Raw genomic sequence first — 20,306 nt, 5'->3', positions numbered from 1 at the left:
CTCGTGCTGCAGTGGCTGTGGTGAGCTTCATAGGCTGCGTCTTAACCCCTTGCACCATCAGGAGGCCCAGATTACTCATTTTCTATAAGCTTTTCTTTCATAAAGGCAACTCTCAAATGAGGCTTGATAGGCCCCTAGTATTTAAGAAGTTAGTAACTTGTCAGCTATTGCCTCTGGTAGATAACCACCTTTCTACTTTCTCTATGATTTGGGCAACTTTAGACATTTTATATGAGTAGAATTATATAGTATGTGTCCTAACTAATGTGACTAATGTTGTAGCAGGTGACAAGGATTCCTGCTCCCCCTCCCCCTTCCTGTTTTCCCACTTCTTCCTCCTCCTTTTACTTAAGAATAAAATTCTTATTTTTTAAAACCATGTATAATAGGATTTCATTCTTTTTAAAGGCTGCATAATATTCCACTACGTACATGTATACCACATCTTCTTATTCCATTCATCTGCCTATTGTGATAACTCTGCAATATAGTTGGATTGCTGGATCATAATGATAATTCCACTTTTAATTAATTCAGGAAACTTCATACTGTGTTCCATCATGGCTGCACCATTTACATTCCCACCAACAGTGCACAGGGGTTACAACTTCCCTTCATCCTCTCCAAAACTTTTATTTTCTCTCTTTTTTTTTTTAAAGATTTATTTATTTATGCATACAAGAGCTGGGGCACGGGCCAGAGATGCAGGGTGAGAGGATTCACCAGAGACAGAGGGGGGAACAGAACAGGCAGATCCACTGAAATACACTGCTGAGGGGAGCAGTGAGCGAGCCAGTAGAGGTCTGCTGCGCCAAGTGGGTTGCTCCCTGGTGGGCCAGGGGTTTGAACTCGTGCTGCAGAGTTTGCAATAGCTTCAAAGGTTGCATCTTAATTAATCCCTTGTGCCACCAGGGAGGGAGGCCCTATTTTCTCTTGTTTTGATAGTGGTCATTTTGATGGATGGGAGGTGATATCTCACTGTGATTTTGTTTGCATTTACCTCATGATTAGTGATACTGAGCATCTTTTTTGGGACTTATTAGCCAAATTTGTATCTCTTTTTGAAGAAATATCTATTCAAGTGCTTTGCCCATCATTTAATAGTTTTTTTTTTTTCGCTGTTGTTGTTTTCAAATTATAGAAGTTCTTTATATAGCATGGATATTGATACCCTTTCTCAGATATATGACTTGCAATTACTGCTCCCATTCTACAGATGGCCTTTTCACTGTTGCTTGTTTCTTTTGACATGCTCAAGTGTTTGTTTATTGCAGTCCCATTAGTCTACTTTTGATTGTTTAATATGTTTTTGAAGTCCTCTGATTTTAATAAAGTCACTAATATAAGGTGTTGCTGCTGTTTTGGCAAATTGTATATATGTGTCAATATGCACACAAATGTATTAAAATTACAGTTTCCCCAAACAGCTTTTTTTTTTTTTAAACAGGTAAAACAAAGCAACATTTAAGATGGGGGATGAATGAAAGAAAAGTAATAACTATCATTTTCACTAGTAGGACTGCTCAGCTTTGACAATGAAAACATTAGGTATTTCTTGACAATGATTCAAAAGATAATGCTCAAAAAGATTTAGAAAATCATTTATTATGACTGAAAGGAAAGAAAATGATAGGAGACAAATATTACAATTAAACATGTAACATTATTCTCTTACAACCAATCATAATAATATACTTTGAATTTTTTAAATGGCTATAGAAGTAATTTCCCAGAAAATAGTTTTCACATCATCAGTTACAGAAAATTGATTTCTTTCCATCAAAATATTTTATCTTTGTTCTATCAAAAATAAATGCCAAGTCTAAGGTACGACTGTTTAAGCTAAGCCTCCACTACTTGCTTAAATTAGAAGATTTGGGGGAAGCTTACCAGATGGTAAACTAATTATTGCCTGAGAAAAAAGTCCTCACACATATGTAACAGTTTTCCCAAGTTTCTGGCTCAGCAACTAATGATTATTAAATGTTTTTCTGGGAACTTAGAAACTCTTACTGTATCTGAACCAAAAGGCTTTAAAAAGTCATCCCCAACTGGTAACCAGTATATACTGAAAAGTGAATTTTCTTAGTGAGTGCTTGTGGCTCAAAGATTTAGGGGACATTGTAAATGGAGATAGATGGGGTTTTGACCTTCTTTTTGTCACCATCAATAAAGCAAAATCTTATTTGAGCAATCTGTTTCCAGACTCTGCTCATTTTAAGGAGAAGGGATAGAACATTTTAAAAAGGCTTCGTGTGAGAACAGTACATTTTCATAGGAGAAAGCAGCAAAGAAGAAAACACGAAGGCTTGGCTGACATATTAACTCAGCAGCTAATGTTTTTCCAAATTGGTTAAAAAATACCATATACAAAGTGATAAATATATATCCAAAAAATAAATACAAATATTCCACACATAAATAAAGTATACTCATGATTACTATTGTAATTAAACATTTTTATAATATAATTTTCATGTCTTATCACAGTTTCATTTTTATCACGAATATTAATTATTTTGTGTTGACACATACTGGAATCTACTATTTATCAACCCAGTGAAGCAATACTTTTTTAGACCTTTTTAGACTAAAATTTTACCTCCTTTTACAGAAGAAGTACTTTCTCTTCTCTTTTAAAAACATTACTGGGAATTTATTTTCAAGGTATATTTAAAAAGGACTGTCGAGGCAAAACTTTAAAAAATTTTGTTTTCAAGGATACTATTACCTACCAAGGCAAAGTCAAGATGACCCAGCACCAAATGCAATGAAATGTGGGTAATGTTCCAGTAACCTTAGGCTATGTTGACAGCCAAGGAATGTCAGGAATCACTGTTTCATTTTAAATTGTACACTTCAGTGATCTGAAAAGGGTATACTTTTTAGTACTACATAGGAGGGTCTGTTTCCCTAACTCCTGTTTTCTCACTCAGTGATTCACAGGGCCAGAAGATTTATTGCACTCGCTCTAAAAATTCGCCCCTTAACATTACCCTGCAGCTGTTTCATACTGTGTGTACTCTATTCCTTCCCAAACACCTTATCATTGATTAAAAGCACATTTAATTACAGTACTTAATTTTTTGGCAGTGAGCATTTCCAAATAAAATCAGCTGGGTTGCCAAATGAGTTTGGAATCTCTCTTTCTAAAGATTGCCAAGTTTAAAAAAAAGCCACGATGTGTCTGATGGCAAGGAAGAAAAGAAATGGAAAAAATGATGACTTCTAACCCATTTAATCTGAGAGAAAATCGGCATGTGGGCATATTTTGTGTTTATGTTTTGAATATTTAAGAATCAAAAGGGAGTAATCCCCACTCTTTTTAAAGTCTGGAATACTAGTGTGTGGGTGTCAAGCTGCCAGGATGTAAGTGAACTTATTTGGAGCTGATACAGCTAATGCATAGGACAAGGAGTGAATGCTCAGGCTCCAGAATCTTCAGAGTAAAGTGGGGCCTTTGGTGGGTCTGTTGCCTGACAGAAGGGGTTGGCTTCCCATTGCCCTTGCTTGGGGTCCCCGAGTCTGGGCTGAGAGCAGTGCTGGAGCAGAGAGGTGATGAATTGCTGCCTTTTGCTGATGGAAGTTATTTATGTAACTGGCGATCAAAAGAGTGATTTCAAGAATCTGAAACAAGAAAAACAGAACTGTTACGCTCCTGAGAAGTTCTCATCACTTTCAAAAGAGTGGAAAGGGTTGACCTTCTTCCCTGATCAATGTTTGGTGTTCAGCACCTTCGAGGCGCTGACCTCTTTTCCCTTCACTTAAACCAGCACAGAGTGAATCTTAAAAAAAAATCAAATCTAGTGGCAATATTAGAAAGAGTAACAGTCACTAGTATAGCTCTATCAGTTATGTTCAAGTCACAGTTGTGAATATATGAATTAAGAAATTTAGTGTATCACAGCAAGTCTTTATTAGACGAAAGTGCTAGTGTGACAGGATCTTTTGAATTTATCTGCCTTGACTTAAATATAGATTAAGAAATAATCTCCCACTTTAAAAAAGGTTTCAGACTCGAAAAAAGTGGTTTCCTTTAGTTGATAATTTTAAGAGTTAGTTTTAAGAAGATCAATTTCTCATATTCTCTACTAAAATTGGAATTGCATTTTTGTGTGTAGCCCTTTAATTTACTTCTTTTGCTTAGAGACATTAAACCTACATAGTTTGTTAACAATAGTACAGGGACAAGTACATTTTAATTACAAAGCCTTAGTATTTATATAAAGACTTCCGAAAAGTGAGTTCATCAAGTAAGACAATGCAATAAAGTAGCTACTAACAAAATCACTTACTTTGAACTTTCTACATACCTGGCACTGGGCTAAGTATTTTATAATCCCTTCATTTAGTTCCTAAGCCAGAAAAACTAGGCAGCATCATAGCATTTTTAAGATAAAGAAACCAAAGTTTAGAAAGATGATTTAAGGCAGAATTTGTTTGATTAACAGTAAAAGTAAAGTCTGTTTTCCCAAATGGATCTTTATACAATAAATGTTACAAAATGAAAAAGAAAAATAAATAGTGTAAAAAAATGGACAGTCTTTTACTCACCTTTGGTTTTGCCATGGAAAATAGTAATTTCTCTGTTGGTTTGTCTTTTGAATGTGCATTGTTAATGACTATCATAAAATCATCTTGATAACCGCCAAAGGTCATTAGATTCTTGTACACATAGCTGACTATTAACCTCTTCAAAGAGAAGGAATAGTAAATTTGTTGTATATTCTTTACTTTCAAAGAATGATAATAAATGGTTAATATTATATATGCCAATCATATAGTATTATTATATAATACAGAAATGATAACACTACCCATTAAAGGCTAACAAAAAAGTAATTTTTTGTATTCTATAATCCAAAATAAACAGTAATGTACTAATTTACCTTATAATTAAAATACATTTTGATTCTGAAACAAATAACTCACTGCAGCAAAAGTAGAAATAAGCCAGAAAATGGTCTTATGAAATAAGTACCTATATTCCACCACCCAGTGGAAGACCACCATCAATATTTTGTATATGTCTTTTAAGACATCTCTCTCTCTATATATATATATATAGCTTTTATATACATTTTATATACATTTATATATGTATATAAAATACATATAATAGACATATAATCACAGGAAACTGAATCATAGGTTAAATCACAGGAAACTGATAATTTTTTAGGTAACATTCTTAATTATTAGCAAATCCATATGGTTCACCTTGATATATAGATTTTGATACATATGTAAATACAAAACCATCATACATAGTTTAGTTCTCTGCTTCTTTTTAGAATTTAACATATTACAAATGCCTCCCATAACAATATATTTGTATAACATTATTTTAAATTATTAAATTGTAATCAGAGTTGTATTTGTAAAATGACTTTCATTACATAGTATCAGGAAGAATGTTTTCTGTGTATGAAAGTAAGATATATTACCTTCTGTTTATGGGTGACTGAGCAATAGAAATAGTTGATTCAATGCAAAAATTTAGGATTTAGTCTTACCATGGAGTTGTATTCTAAGATGCTTAAACCATCCTCATGTATAGCCAGCCACATGAAAGTACTTCCAAATGATGTTGGAGTGACAGGCTAGGAAGAGGTGAAAAACATACTATATAACAAACATTAAGTAAAATTATTGAAATATTTTTCAGCCTAAATGCCATGAAACATTTGCAGCAGCAGCTTATTGAAAATCTGTCCTGGAGAGGAGACAGTGTGTAAAGGGAAAGAGAAGTAAATCTGGTATTAGGAGACCCACGTGTAAGACCCAAACTTGCCATGTATTAATGTAGTACATTTGGACAAGCTACTTGATCTCTCCTGGGCTCATTTCCTCATCTTTAACATAGAATCAATAAAGTATATATCTTATTATTCTTCTATTTCAAGAGGCTACTAAACAAAGCCAATCAGGTTTCTATGATGACCAAAATCCTACTGAAACAAAGCATACTGATGTGCTTTTTAGGGTGTACAGAGCTTTTACAATGTAAGGGATAATTATAATTGTACGTTTTTGATGAAAACATGAAATCTGGCATTCAAAGCATAATAAAAATAGAATAAAAAGAAAATATGAAACTCTGTGATTCACAGTAATGAGAAACACTGAAATATTCACTAAATTCTTTATTGCAAAAAGCAATGGAATTATATAAATAAAAACAATCCCTCACCACTAAAACCCAACTACAATCCGTCAGTGTATCGCATTCCACAATGATTGCTTTGTTCAGTTACCAAAACTGCTCTTTTAACAAAAAAACTAACTACTTCTCTTAAATCTTATCAAAGAATGTCAAGACTATAGATAAGAAGTTGGGATGAATCTTATATTATTTGTATATAGTACGACTTATCAGAATCTCATGTATAAAAAAATCCTAGGTTACCAAGCTGTCCCATTTTCTCTTACTTTTGCAAGAAACAACTTGGCACCAAAGAAAGGCCACTTCCTGGCTACTGTCAAGTAAATGCGCACACAGTCAGCAGCGCTGTGTCCCCGAAGGGCCATCCATCTGGTTGACAGGCGCTGGCAAAGCTGCCTAGAAAGAGAAAAGAGTGAAACAAGAAAACAAAACACAAAAGCAAGAACATACACAGTTTATCATCTTCCCAGAATGAAGCTCTCCTTGAGCCAACTCTGGCACAACTGGGGAACAGGCGTCGCCAACGTGCAGCCTCTTGTCCTTGTTGTATCATTCCTTTCAACAACTAACACGATTGGTGCTCTCAGCATGACCTAGGTTCCCCCCCATACCTTCAGATAATTTTTTTTTTAAAGATTTTATTTATTTATACAAGCACTGGGGTACAGGCCAGAGGCGCGGCAGGGCGAAAGAATTCATCCGAGATAGAGCAGGGAGCAGAACAGGCAGATGGACCGAAATACACTACTGAGGGGAGCAGTGGGCGCGACAGGAGAGGTCTGCTGTGCTATGTGGGAATCTCCCTGGGCGGCTGGGAATCGAACCGGTGCTGCAGAGGCTGCGGACAGCTCCATAACTGGGCGCTCAACCAGCTGCACCGCCAGGGAGGCCCCCTAGATAAATTTTTAAAATCTGATAAGCTAACATAAAATCTTACTATAGATGAGTTTAAAAGGTTACCTCAATGGGAATAACTTTCATTTTTAAGGAAAAGTATGAGACCAAAGAATGAATGTCTAATAGTGGAATTTTAGGTACTACCCCTCCTCTCTTGGAGAAATGTTGAATGTGGGGGAAACTTAAAAAAATCACAAAGGCAACTATTGATTCTACATAACAAAAAACTGATCTGCAATGTTTCTATGTGGGAAAAACTGGTGATCTCATTAGATTTGCCTCCATTTTTATATTTATAACTTTTCTTTACATACTCTTTAAAATCAAAACCAATAAAAACTAACCAAATTAGCTGAGTTTAATTAAAAATGTTATACTTTAAAATCTTGGGTAAGAAGATAGTTTGCTTTATTTCAATTTATTTATAATGGAATACCTAAAAAAGATAAAAATTTTTGGTGAACACTTCATAATATTTAATATATTATTACATAAATATTTGAAATTTTATTAGTGGAATTAATTTGCACAAGAATGGGTAAGATGGAAAATAGATATTGTCAATTAAGATAAAAAATTTTAATATAGGGCCTTCCCTGGTGGCGCAGTGGTTGAGCGCTGGGTTGCGAAGCTGCCCACGGCCTCCGCAGTCCTGGTTTGATCCCCGGCCGCCTGGGGGAGGGTCCCACATGGCGCCAGACCTCTCCTGCCACCTGCTGCTCCCCTCAGCAGTGTATCTCGTCCGTCTGCCTGTTCTGCTCTCCTCTCTAGCTCTGGTGAATCTTCTCACCCTCCTGCACTTCTGACTGCACCCAGTGCTTGTATAAATAAATAAATAAATCTTTTTAAAAAATTTTTACTATAGATTCTAAGGTCTCTAGGCACATTTAAAATAAAAAGACATATAACCTGGGATTCAACAGCATAAAAAAATCTTGAAAAATTGTCATGTGTAATTTTTTCATCTTTATGAGTTGAACAGAAAAATGTCAAGGAAAAACTATGTGACTCTATACCCTTTAAAGAATTACAAATGGTTCCTTACCTTAACTGTTCTTCAGAAGAGTCATCTCTGTATCTTTTAGGGTAAAATTTCTCTATGACTTGTTTTAGAGTTTGATTTGCTTTGCACTGATTAGTAACATGTCCTGCTGGAGTTGAAAAAGGTCTTTCAAAATCTCCAATCTCCACCTAATGGGGAATCCAAAACAGAGAAAACACAGGTTACTGAAAAGAATTTTTAAAAAGAAATATCAGTTTTATTGTTTCTTATATATTATAACATATGATGTATAAATCTATTTGTCATGATTGTGTGATTAGGGACTTGATACTCATATGTAAGTGCTATTGTTAAAATCTAAATTCCAGTGAAATTCTAATTTTGAAAAAAATATGTAATTTAAACATGTCAGTTCATTTCTACATTAACTACTCTAGACTAATACCACCATCTAGTAGTATTTGCTAAAGACCACTACTCTACTACTGCCTTCAATAGCACAGGATAATTTTTCATTTTTAAGGCACCATTTTAATTGATAATAACATGAAGTATAAATTAAAAATAAAAGAAACAAAGTCATGAAGCTATGAGAAATCTCAAAAAAAAAAAGGTATTACTTAAATTTTCTAAGGGTCTCTACTAAGTATAATGGAACAAGAACCAGTATTTATTTTCTTCTTAGGTTTTCATCATAAACGTTTGGGCATTTTATCCCCTCATTGAATGATTCTGGTATTTCTGGGAACAGAACCCCCATCCTCCAGTTCCCCTTTCTCCCCAATGAAGTATGTTCAACCCTTATTTGGTATTCCTTATTAAGGGTTACATCTTCTACCTACCCATTCACCTAATTACCCACCCTTTTCCTCTCTATTCACTCACCCACCCATTCATTCATCTAAACTAGTACTAAATCCTGCATGGCAGGCAGTGCTAAGTGATGTCAGAAAGAAAAAAGCATTGAGCATAGTTCCTGACCTCAAAGGGTTTACTATCTAGTAGGGGAGAGGTAAATATAAACAAATACTTGTTATAAACCATGCTGTGTGCCTTGTACAGGACACCAAAGAGGGTTCAAGAAAAGGTATAAACTGCAGAGAAAAGATATGGCTATCATGGGCATAGATGGTCAATAAAATGGAAGAGAATGAGTAGGATGCCCTGGGGTGGTGACAGAGAGAGAAGCCTGAAAACCCTGGAAATCTAAGCCTTTGTCCAGATGACATGTCATACGGTTACCTGAATATTTTTCCCTTAGTTAACCTGCACAAAGACTCACCGCATAGAGACCCTGTGTTACACCTTGGGACAATTTTCTCCTTTCTAAGTAAAAAATCCTTGAATTTAGCTGAGATTATGCTGCCCAGCTAAGCTATATTCGCCAATCCCCCTGTGGGCTGGCAAAGCCACATGAGTCAGCTTTTATTTTTTTAAAAGATTTATTTATTTATGCATACGAGAACTGGGGTACAGGCCAGAGGTGTGGGGGTGAGAGGATTCACCAGAGACAGAGTGGGACACAGAACAGGCAGACTGACTGAAATACACTGCTGAGGGGAGCAGTGGGCGAGTCAGGAGAGGTCTACTGTGCCATGTGGGTTGCTCCCTGGCTGGGAATTGAACTCGTGCTGCAGTGGCTGTGGATTGCTTCATAGGTTGCGTCTTAACCCCTTGCACCACCAGGGAGGCCCCATGAGTCAGCTTTGACAGAGATTTGCATGGGGCTGGAGCTCTGGCAGATCTTGGGGACCATGAGGATGACATGCTAGGGACAGCAAAATGGACAGCAGGATGAAGCCCACGCTCCTTAAGATTTTTGTACAGGTACCAGCATGTCTCTCTCTCTGTGAGAGCCAAGTACACGTCTATTTTAAGTCCTTATTAATTGGCTGTGTGTGTGTGTACAGAAGTCTGAACTCAATCCTAATTGATAAAATAGGCAAGTAAAAGAAAGCTAGCTAGCTTTTAAAAACTGATTCCTACTAGATTACTGAATGATTTCAGCAGGACATTCTTAACCCCACACTCAAGTTTCATCATTAAATGCAGAGCCTAGTAGTATACTTTCATGATAATTAAGAAATTAGGTTCCTTTTATGGCACACTTCATTCTACATCATTGCAACTGTCAGCATTTGGAGTCAAACTGTAATTATAATGCCTGCAATTTTTAAGGTGTTAATCACAGCAAAATGAATTTAAGGAATTACCAAAGGTATATTGTTTCACTACATTCAATTCAGCTTAGAAATTACTATCTTATTTTTATAAAATATTATTTTCCAAATTTTTCAAAATATTACTTTACAAAGCATAGAAAATACCTGAGCTAAAAGTGCTGCCATTTCTAATGCCAGGTCCTTGTTCAGAGGAAAAAGTCCATTTATGATTTGATCATTTGTCTGATACATTAACAGCAACTTTTCTCTATCAGTCTCTCCACGAGCTTGCACTGAGAAATATAGTCTGTAAAAAAAGAGGAAATTTTTCAAGAAATGACATTCTTACAAAGGAAGATGGTAAAGGTTGCTAATATGGGTTGTTCTAGCACAATTCTCTAAGTGATACAAAATTAGATCATTATGTTAGTGACCTCTGTTTTCTGATCTATATAGTATTTTTACCAAACTGAGGAAAAACTGCGATGTCAAGGCTGGAAATTCTTCTATGCTATTTTTATGCCCTGAAATACCAAATTCTTAAGTGTTACTGAGGAAGCACCTAAGACACTGAAGGAAATGAAAAATGCCCTCCCCTCACAGCGACACTGATGTAACTCTTCATTTCAATGGGCTGTACAAACCTAATTTTCGAAACATTCATGTTATTTCCTAAATACTCTGGTCACACCAGAGAATAGGAAATGAAGTTTTCATTTGAAAATTGACATCAAATTGGCGGGGGTATGGAGCAGTCTTCTCTGGGAATCATAATTGCAAGAGGTGTAACTCTACACCCTTAAATCATACAGTGCTATTAGCCAACATTACAACATTTAAAAAAATAAAAAATAAATAAAAATAAATGTCTTGGATCTTCTGTGCCACATTTTGATAAACAGCTTTACAAGCTCCAAACTAATATATGTGCTATTATTATTAACTTTTGAAATATGACAAGGTTTTCGTTTGTCTACGAGGTCTCCTTCAAATCAGCAACCCTCTTTATTTATTCACCTTGCTGTTTCTCTTTAAGTAAGAATTCTGAAGCTCTACCTTCAGGCTGCAGCTCAGGACAGGGTGCTGTGAATGCTGTAAATGCTGTGGCAGTGGGTGAGGAAGACACCCCTTGACATACCTAAATACCTTCATGGCAACACAATGGCAGGTAAAGAATTTAGATCTAGCTTTTTTGTTAGATGCAATTGTTGAATCCAATTGAGTAGAATAACTGGATTTTCAGCCTTTTTTACCTATACACTTGAAGGGGAGGACACAGCGCCATCAATTACGTATCTCTCCACTAATTATCTTAAACAGCAGATATATGAGGGCAGCAGGTCAGGATCTTGGGGGAGTTGGTAGGTGTGTTCTGTAAAGCTTCTCCTCTCCACGACCCCACTAAGCTTCTCCTCTGCCCACCTCAGCTTAAGATTCATTCGTCTGGTCAGTCACTCAGAGTGGTTTCCTGAAAAATAAATTCTAAGCCCCATTTCATCTGTGACTGCCTGATGACCAATTGTTAACTGGTAGAAGAATATGGCTGGGCAATAGAAACAGACTACATTCAAAATGAAATGAGCAAAGTGATATAAAACAAAGAGAATAAAGTTGAAGATGGAAGCCCTCCCTTTTGGCATGCTAACATTTTGTGTACATAGCTTATTTTCTCCACTTGAAGTTAAGATTTACATCTCATTTATCAACACTATAATCCACTAAGGGCTAGTGAAGTGTTACCACTAAAAGATTCTTAATAAAAGATGAATTGGGGATACAGCAAGAAAAGCTAGAGTGCATTTTTTGTCATTTCTAGGAAGGGAAAATGAATCACTATGAGCACAAAAGACAGACACATAGACAGGAATATATTATGCAGGAATCTTTGGCTCAGCCCCTAATGAAACAGTTTGGGTTCCAAAAACTACAAAGAAAGTTGAAGCGAATGTGGAGAGGAAGTAAGGAAACAAAAATGACCAAGAAGTCAGAAAGTCAAACCTATGGATCCTGAATAGGAAAGGCCAGGGAAACATGATCTGAATCTCCCACGCGGTAACCAGCTTCCAACTGCCTCTCATCCTAAGGAGTAGTGAAGCCAAGAAAATAGCTTCTGTCACAGCAGGCAGCGACTGGGCTAGAAAGACCACCAAGGTCTGCTGAAACACTGCTAAAAACTGCAACTGTGATTCTCTACCGAAAAGGTAGGGAAATTCTTCACCTTTGAGTCTCTAAGGCTCCAAGGACGGACACTGGCAGAAACCGAGGAGATGTTTGCTGAATAAATGATAAATGGGTGATAGTGAGAATTGTTAAATACAGGAATTTGCACTGAAAACTCTGAAGGATCCCCTTCCATTGTCTTGGAAAGTGACTTATCCCTCTAAAGCTTCAATCTCCTCATCTATGAGATGGATACAATAATAACACTACCTCCTAGTGGTGCTTTAGGATTATATGAGCTCAGCACAGGGCTGGCTGGTGTGTAGTAATGCTGTGAGTGCGAGTAATGCTGTGAGTGCGAGTAATGCTTAGCAGATATTGGTTAGTTATTGTTACCGCTATTACTATTATTAGAATTCTCTGGAGGATCACAAGAGTCTCATCATTCTGCATTTTGTTTTAGTGTGAACATAGCTAGAAGCTATGGAATAAATGAGATGACCTTTCAGTATGCTTTTGGGCCTAGAAGCCAAAGAATATAGATGCTCAAGGGGACAGAGATGGCAATGTTAAAATATGCTCCAGAAAATAATGACAATTGCACAGAATCTTTTCTTTCAAAAAGGGTAGGAAGAAGAGCTGTTCTCTTCAAGGATCCTTGCCAGCTTTCTTTTGTTAAAACATGCCTTAACTTTTGCAGTTTCAAATATACAGGAAGAAAGCAAATTAAATAAGCAGCTTAAATATGAGTGGAACTTAAATGTTACTTTCCAAAGGTTGCCCATGTGAACAAGTTCAAAACTTAATAATTACATCTTTAACTCCTAACTAAAATTCCGTTAGTTACTAGATATAAATAAAAGTTCCATGATAAAGAGAGCTGGTATTTTAGTTTTGCTTATGACAGTCTGCTTGACAGATGAAAAATCAAATTCCTGGTTGTGTGATTTTGTTTCGAAATTAGGGCTCATTGTCTAAACTTTTTGTGCATAGATGCAAAGCACGACCATATTTGGAAATATAGTACTTTCTCATAGCTATGGCTATCCAGCCATTTTAGACTTGTGTTAAAAATTAAACTTTTTGGTTACTTTTTCCCTCTTATGTCAAAGATTTTATCAAGGAGGATTTTTTTTTAAAAAACAAGGCAATCTTTATTATGAGTTATGCACACCCCTCTCCTTTCACGGGCATTTACTAGACTTGTAGCATTATTCTTATCTGTGCTTTCACATCACCTTTCTTGATTTCATCCAACTTTAATTTGGTTTTAACCAGAGCCCTGGTAGTCATAATGAATATATATCAATCATTCATTAGGTGCACATTATTAGGAATATTCTTAGACATGTAATTCTATATAATTCCAACAAAGCCAATGTAAATGTCTCAAATTCTTCAACATAAAGATGTACGACAGGTCAGGTCAAGGACTCAGCTCCTCCTCACAGGTAAGACTGAGGTAAAAGCAGAAACGAGAATCTCTAAGTCAGTGGTCCTCAAATGTAGCCTGCTCAAGAATCACCTGAGAACTGTTAAGAGACAGTCTTCTGTGCCTCACCCCCAGAGATTCTGACTGTGCGTCTGAAGTGGGGCCTAATGATTTGCATTTCTAAGAGGTTTCCTAGTGGTATGGAGGCTGTGCTGGTCCAGGGCTCAGACTTTGAGAACTACTACTCCAGCCATCAAAGAACTAAACAAACTATCCAGAAGGTCCAAGTCTTCCTCACCAGTTTGTCAATTCCAAAAATCAGGGGCTGTGTTTGTGTCTGTGTTTATTACCACTTTATTCAGAGCATCTAGCTAAGTGCCCAGTTTATAGTTGAAGCAAGGAAGAAAGAGTGAGCATGAATACATCACTCCTAAAAGAAAAGAACTGGGTAAACATAAATCTTCTTACTATGGCTCTGTCGTTCATTTACAGTCTTTATGAAAAAATGTAATAATGGTGGGAAAGAGAGTTTTGAAAGTGAAGAATTCATCCTTGTATTGCCCGGAAAGCAGCCCTAAAGGAGTGGCATCTAAGTAGCTATGTCTTCCTATTGTTTATTCCTAATTTCTGTCCATAGTTGGACAATGTATATATACAAACTGTATATAGAGTATAGTTATTTATGACATTAAGAGATTATAACTGGAATGAAACTTTTATGTGACAACTTCTTCCTACACAAGTAGAAGTACTGTTAATAGAAAAACGAGCATAAATATAATTTTCAAAGTATCCCACGGAAATCTGGGAGCATGATGTGAGCACGACTGTCTGACCATCCTCTGATGGGCTCGGTAGGTCCGAGGTTTGCATTTCTAACATGTTTCCTAGTGGTATGGAGGCTGCTGGTCCAGGGCTCAGACTGTGAGAATTACTGCATTACACACCTGTTTTTATAAGTTAGACGAACAGTTCTCGTACCTTCCCATTTCCCAGGCTGCTGTTCTTTGGAAGCCTGTTCCCACTTAGAAATAATATCACAAATCTAGAAGGAAAATGGAAAGCAGATTTATAATATTTTACAAGTCAGCATTTTTTTGAAGACAAGCATGTGTGTGGATTGAAAAATTTCAATTAATGTGATCAAACCAAATGGACTGCTGTTTTTTATTTTAAGCCCCTGCACAACTCTGTGTTAAGGATTTTAATTATAAATTGCTCTTTGGTCTACTTATCCTTTTGGACACACATTAACTTTGGACTGTGGCCATGAATTTTTTTGATTTAAAAAGAAATCTTAATGAATTGCATGAAACGGGAAACAAGAAGATTCCAGGAATTTTTTCTTGAGTTAGTCACTGAAGAAGCAACTTTTTTCCTACCTGCAGAGTTTATAAAGATTATAATAACTGAATATATACCAAAGAAATATGAAATAGAATCTTAGGATTCTTTGATTGGGAAAGAACAAAAATCCTTTAGGAACCAAATAAATGTTTGTTTTTTTTTAAATTGGTCATTTATAGAATAATAAATAAAAGTTTTCAAAGGTATGTGATAAGCAGTTATTCACCAAAGCCCCTAATATTTACTCAGTTCAAGTCAACCAAAAACACTAGCTTATCTTTTGACTAATCATTAACAACAGTGCTCTAGGAATGTCTGTCTCAAAAATTCACATTTGGAATTGTTGAACTGAGCAAGATATTCCTGGAGCAGCAGAGAAAAAGATAGTCATTTGTCTAGATTTCTCTGTCTGCAGCTGAAGAATAGGTGGGTGCTGGTGGAGGGGGAGGAAGTAGCATTACTTCCACCACCCCTAATGAAGTTAAGTATGAACTTGACTGCTATTCTGTGGAGCCCATGGAGCACCCACAAGTTGTTCTGCAGGTGGAGCTTGACTTTGGAAGTCAGAGGAAAGTATTATGTGTTTCATGTGGGAGCTCTAACTTATGAATCTCGTCCTTCCCCTCCTCTTTCCCAATTCTTAAATCTCCAAATCACAGAAATACTTGCATCCTGTCATAAGGTATTGATTTCCAAGAGCAATCAAAGATCCCATCAAGTGAGAAAAGGATCCAGGCTCAGTTCTAGCTACTTGGGGTATATCAATTTCCACTTTGGCCCTCTGTTTTCTCACTTGCAAAATAAATGGGTTATTTCTCTAGTGTCCCTTATGGTTCTATATTCTGTATTTCTAATTGTTGCCATCACTGGATGAAAACTTTATTATTTTACTACGCCCTAGGAAAGATTTTTTTAATCTTCAAATATTTATGTTTCTTTCCAACATAAATGTACTTACTCATGATTTTCCTTAGGTCTGAAATCCCATCTTTATTTTCACAGCTCCATTTCCTATCCATCCTTTAAAGTCCAGTTTAGATCTTCCTTAATTTCCAGTGCTAAACTTAATTTCTCCCTGTGGCATGTTCACAGCACTCTTAAAAAAATTCATCACTTTCAGCTCTAGTTTAAGGTTCTCAATGCAAAGCTGTGCTTCCTTGAGCAAAGTTTAAGTTCATGGTGAGCAGAAACTATTTCTGATCCTTGCCTGTATTCCCCATGGGATTCAGCCCAGCTCTGGGACACAGTAAATAGTTCAATAAATAGAGCTGAGTGTATGAATAAAATGGACAGTCATTTTATTAGAACTTCCATACCTCCATCCTGATTACACTAATATTTAGGGTATCATTGCTATATTAATTCTTGTCCTTTTAAAATATGTAGTATTTAGGCATACAGATTGAGAGTAAGAATTCTATTATTACAGCAAAGTCATGCACTATCTCTTGTGTGTGTGCAGGTTAGATTGCTTGTGTTGGCTGAACAGGCCTAAACTTTTTTCAAATAGCAAAGAGTCGCTTCTTTGCTGTTTGTTGAATCTGTCTCCTTAAAAAGATGTGGTTTTACCTTGATGTTGCCTTGAAGACAGTGCTCTAAATCTCTGCCAGAAGGATCATCTGTAAACAATGCAAACCCAGAATGTGCTGGCTTCCTCATTCCTGTATCCTGGTTCAAAGTATTTAAAAATTCTTCTACTGTGGTGGATGCATCAAATCCAACTACCTAAACAGAAATAGCAAAGTTGTTCTCTTAATAAAAAAGTATGCACACATGAAATTTACATTTCAGGCGGAAAGAGGGCCTACTTGATACATCTTAATAATAACATATATTTATGTCTGTGCTTTCACTTTTGTTTCCCCAAAACTCCACTGAAGGAGTCATTAGTCATTAGCTTGCTGGAAGAATTCAGAAATCTCGAATTCAACAGATATGAATTCAAAATAGAAAGATCATTTGAGAGTATAAACATCTTGCAGTGATATTATTCCTGATGATTAAAAGCAAACCAAGAACTGTAATACAATAAGTAATCTTTAAGCAAATGGGGAGAAGAAAAAAATACATTTAAATGAATACATTAATGTTTGTTTCTTTAATATGCAGTAAAGTATCTGAATTCTGTGATAAAAGGCTTATGGCTGCAAAGACTTAATTACTAGATACGGCACATTTGCTTTTGTTGAGAGACAAATGTCTAGATCTGAGAAGTTTTTCCCAGATCATTTCTGAGATTTGGAGACTTTAAGGATAATAAACTTGTACACATCCATTGTCAGTATTTCCTCACCTAGCAGATACACTAGTGGGGGAAACCCTCAACCAAAGCTTCAACCAAATTTTTGTTTTTCTCTATCAGAATTATAATGGTAGTGAAACTCCATCCTTATTTGGTTCAACATGGACTTGTTTTTCATGTGAATCCTGTTCAACAAAACTGTTTCAAAACTCAGTTATCCTGATAGAAAATCTAATATATTTGCATGTTTCCACTATCAGCTGCTGACAAAGGTAGGCAGACAATCCAATTCCCTCTTCCACAGAGGTTACAGACACATAGAATTCTAGGCCAAGTGCATTTTCATCAGGATATAAAGTCTAACCCACCTGGTATATCCCATTCATGAAGTGCACAGGGATACTGAAGGGCAAAGAGTGATGATAAGGGTTTCGGAGAAGAGTTGAAAGAATTTCCATTCTTGAAGGTCTTGCTTCTCGATCTCCATTTTGCTGTGTTCTTTCTACACATCGCTGGCAGTAAATGGCATATTTTCCAAATTCTGTCCTATAATACAAAATTTAAGATAAAGCCTAACAATTCTGTAATTAAGTCAACCTAACATATACGTGCAAACATTAAGAAAGCTTTGGTTGGTGTATATTATTACAATGGATTATGCTAATGTTGACCATTATTTTTCTTTTTCAAAGAGAATAGTAAACCCTTGTACTTCTGTATACTTTTGCCAGTGACTGCATCAAACTTCCCCACAAAGCATTGTTCATCTTTATTGTATTATTAGAATCACAAAATGAATTTAAAATTACCATTCTAATGCCAATGTATAGTGATTATATCAACAAATAAAAAGAAAATAATTGTATCAAGGATAGTTTGGGATAACTTAAGAAACACATGATGTAGCAGCATTATCTCTTGAAGAACATGGAGGTTAATGTTTGATGCTAAACAAGGTAAGAAAATATCTTCAAACAAAAATAATTTTTTTCTTTCCTGAATAAAACATGCATTTCTTTAAAAAATAAACATTAAACAAAACCACTGGAATAAATAAATATAAATAAATCTTTGTAGATACAATTTTTATTCCATTTATGAAAGCAGACTGATAACACCTCTATATATTTATATTCTGGTGCCTTCTGGGCAGACACTAAAATGTCACCCTTCTCTGGGGCCCCCTCAGTGACTGAACTGAAATCACACTACCTTGATCACAGAGTTCCCCAGATATCTGATGAACTAAAGGGCAGTTTCCTACTGCTTCCAGATTGCTTTTTATTTCTTCGTGTTTGTTTGTTTTAGTCCCAGAATCTATTTAAGCAACCTAACATGAACATCTTAGACAAAATGATCCTGATAATTCTTGGCTGGCTGCTGAGTCCCATTGTCAGAAAGCCATTCTGACAGTTGAATTTTAAATGTCTTTCAAAGGAGTAAGAAGTCTGAAGTAATTCAGATACACATAATTATAAAAGAAGGGAAGACCACATAAAAGGATTCAATGTGGAGAAAAATAGTAATAGAGAAAACTAAGGAAACAAAATAGTTGCCTCTATTGAATGAACGCCCACTAATGCTAAGTCATTCATACTTGAAATGTACATAGACTTTTCACTTAAAAATATTCATTGTCAGTTTTTCACACTTTCAATGCAATCTTCTATAAGAAATTTAACATAACAAAGGAAATATTTTCCAAGCTCCATATTAATGATAACCAAAACTTTCCTGCACACTATTCATCTCACACATTCTTCACAAATGTAACTGGCAGATTACTAAATACTTATGATTTATTGTAGACTTTCAGATGTCATATAAACAGTTCAGCTACTTTTCTGCACACCTGGAATCCGCATTCCTCTTTAGGTGGAGTCTGAGCAGCCACAGGAAAGGATGATGGGGAAGGAAGAGTCCCACACAGAGTGCCAAGAGCTGCCATCCCTGGGGAGAGAGAAGCACCATAGTCACACACCACACAGCAGCTGGAGATCCAGGTCAGATGAGTGATTAACAGATACTGAGAGTAAAGGGCGATGATCATCTTTCTTGACTCCCACAATTTTTTGCTTCTTCCACATATACATTTTCTGCTTACAGAATTCATGATACATAAAACACCAAGTTTCATGCAAGGTCAGGGCCATAATCCACCCAGTTGTGTAGACTATTATCTAGCACTGAATACCAAAGACCATGGTAGACATGGTGGTTGTTTTTCATATCACACTCAAAGATTAGGGGCATTGTTCTGTTTTTATTCACTGATTTGTTTACTCATCCAATGAAATATAAACAATGGTTTTGAGGAAGGGCAGATCAAAGAACAGTAAAAGAATCATATACTCCAAAACAAAAGCAATTTATCCACACATACATTCATATATACATACATAAATAGAGGCAAGAATAAAATGTTAACAGAGATCATCTTTAGGTGATTAATGCATATGAGATTTCTATTTTCCCTTTGCTTTTTTTCTATATTCTTTTCTATTTTAATTTTTTATTAAACAAATATAACTTCAATTAAATGTTACATTTAAAAAGAGGAGGTGGGGAAGGCACTGACCCTACTCAAGGAACCTACAGTCTATACCACTTTTCCCACTTTTTGTATTTTCCAAATGTCTATTTGAATGTGTCATTCTTACAATCAAGAAAATATCATCACTTTAATTGCATGTATACATATTAATATATACCTGTAATGGTCCTGGTTGATTCTGTGGCTGTCTCCGTCTTGTCTGTTTAATGAGCTGACAGCAAATTTCATTCTGCAGCTCAGGATGTGTCAGACAGACTTGCAAAGCACTCTGGGCTAGAGATATGTGGTAATCAATCGCAGGGGAGTCAACTGCTGCATTTATAAAAAGCTGGCAGGTCTGAAT

General features: G+C 36.0%; 1 protein-coding gene across 2 annotated transcripts in view; it reads right to left on the bottom strand.

Annotated features, from left to right (window-relative positions):
- Positions 1-3,441: 3,441 nt before the first annotated feature.
- The window catches only part of PLEKHH2 (pleckstrin homology, MyTH4 and FERM domain containing H2), a gene marked incomplete at both ends in the record, with an annotated part of 66,409 nt that continues 49,544 nt past the window's right edge, over positions 3,442-20,306 (bottom strand). For both annotated transcript variants that reach the window (XM_084234315.1, XM_084234316.1), the window contains 11 exons: positions 3,442-3,627; positions 4,555-4,692; positions 5,517-5,603; positions 6,433-6,562; positions 8,109-8,254; positions 10,394-10,535; positions 14,768-14,865; positions 16,737-16,892; positions 17,778-17,955; positions 19,262-19,359; positions 20,121-20,300. In XM_084234315.1, coding sequence (XP_084090441.1) covers positions 3,442-3,627; positions 4,555-4,692; positions 5,517-5,603; positions 6,433-6,562; positions 8,109-8,254; positions 10,394-10,535; positions 14,768-14,865; positions 16,737-16,892; positions 17,778-17,955; positions 19,262-19,359; positions 20,121-20,300 — 1,539 coding nt within the window. The remainder of the gene's footprint in view (positions 3,628-4,554; positions 4,693-5,516; positions 5,604-6,432; positions 6,563-8,108; positions 8,255-10,393; positions 10,536-14,767; positions 14,866-16,736; positions 16,893-17,777; positions 17,956-19,261; positions 19,360-20,120; positions 20,301-20,306) is intronic.

The sequence above is a fragment of the Talpa europaea genome (assembly GCF_964194135.1).
Source record: "Talpa europaea genome assembly, chromosome: 6".
In the NCBI taxonomy this organism is placed as follows: Eukaryota; Metazoa; Chordata; class Mammalia; order Eulipotyphla; family Talpidae; genus Talpa; species Talpa europaea.
This window is presented reverse-complemented; position numbering and strand designations above follow the sequence as displayed.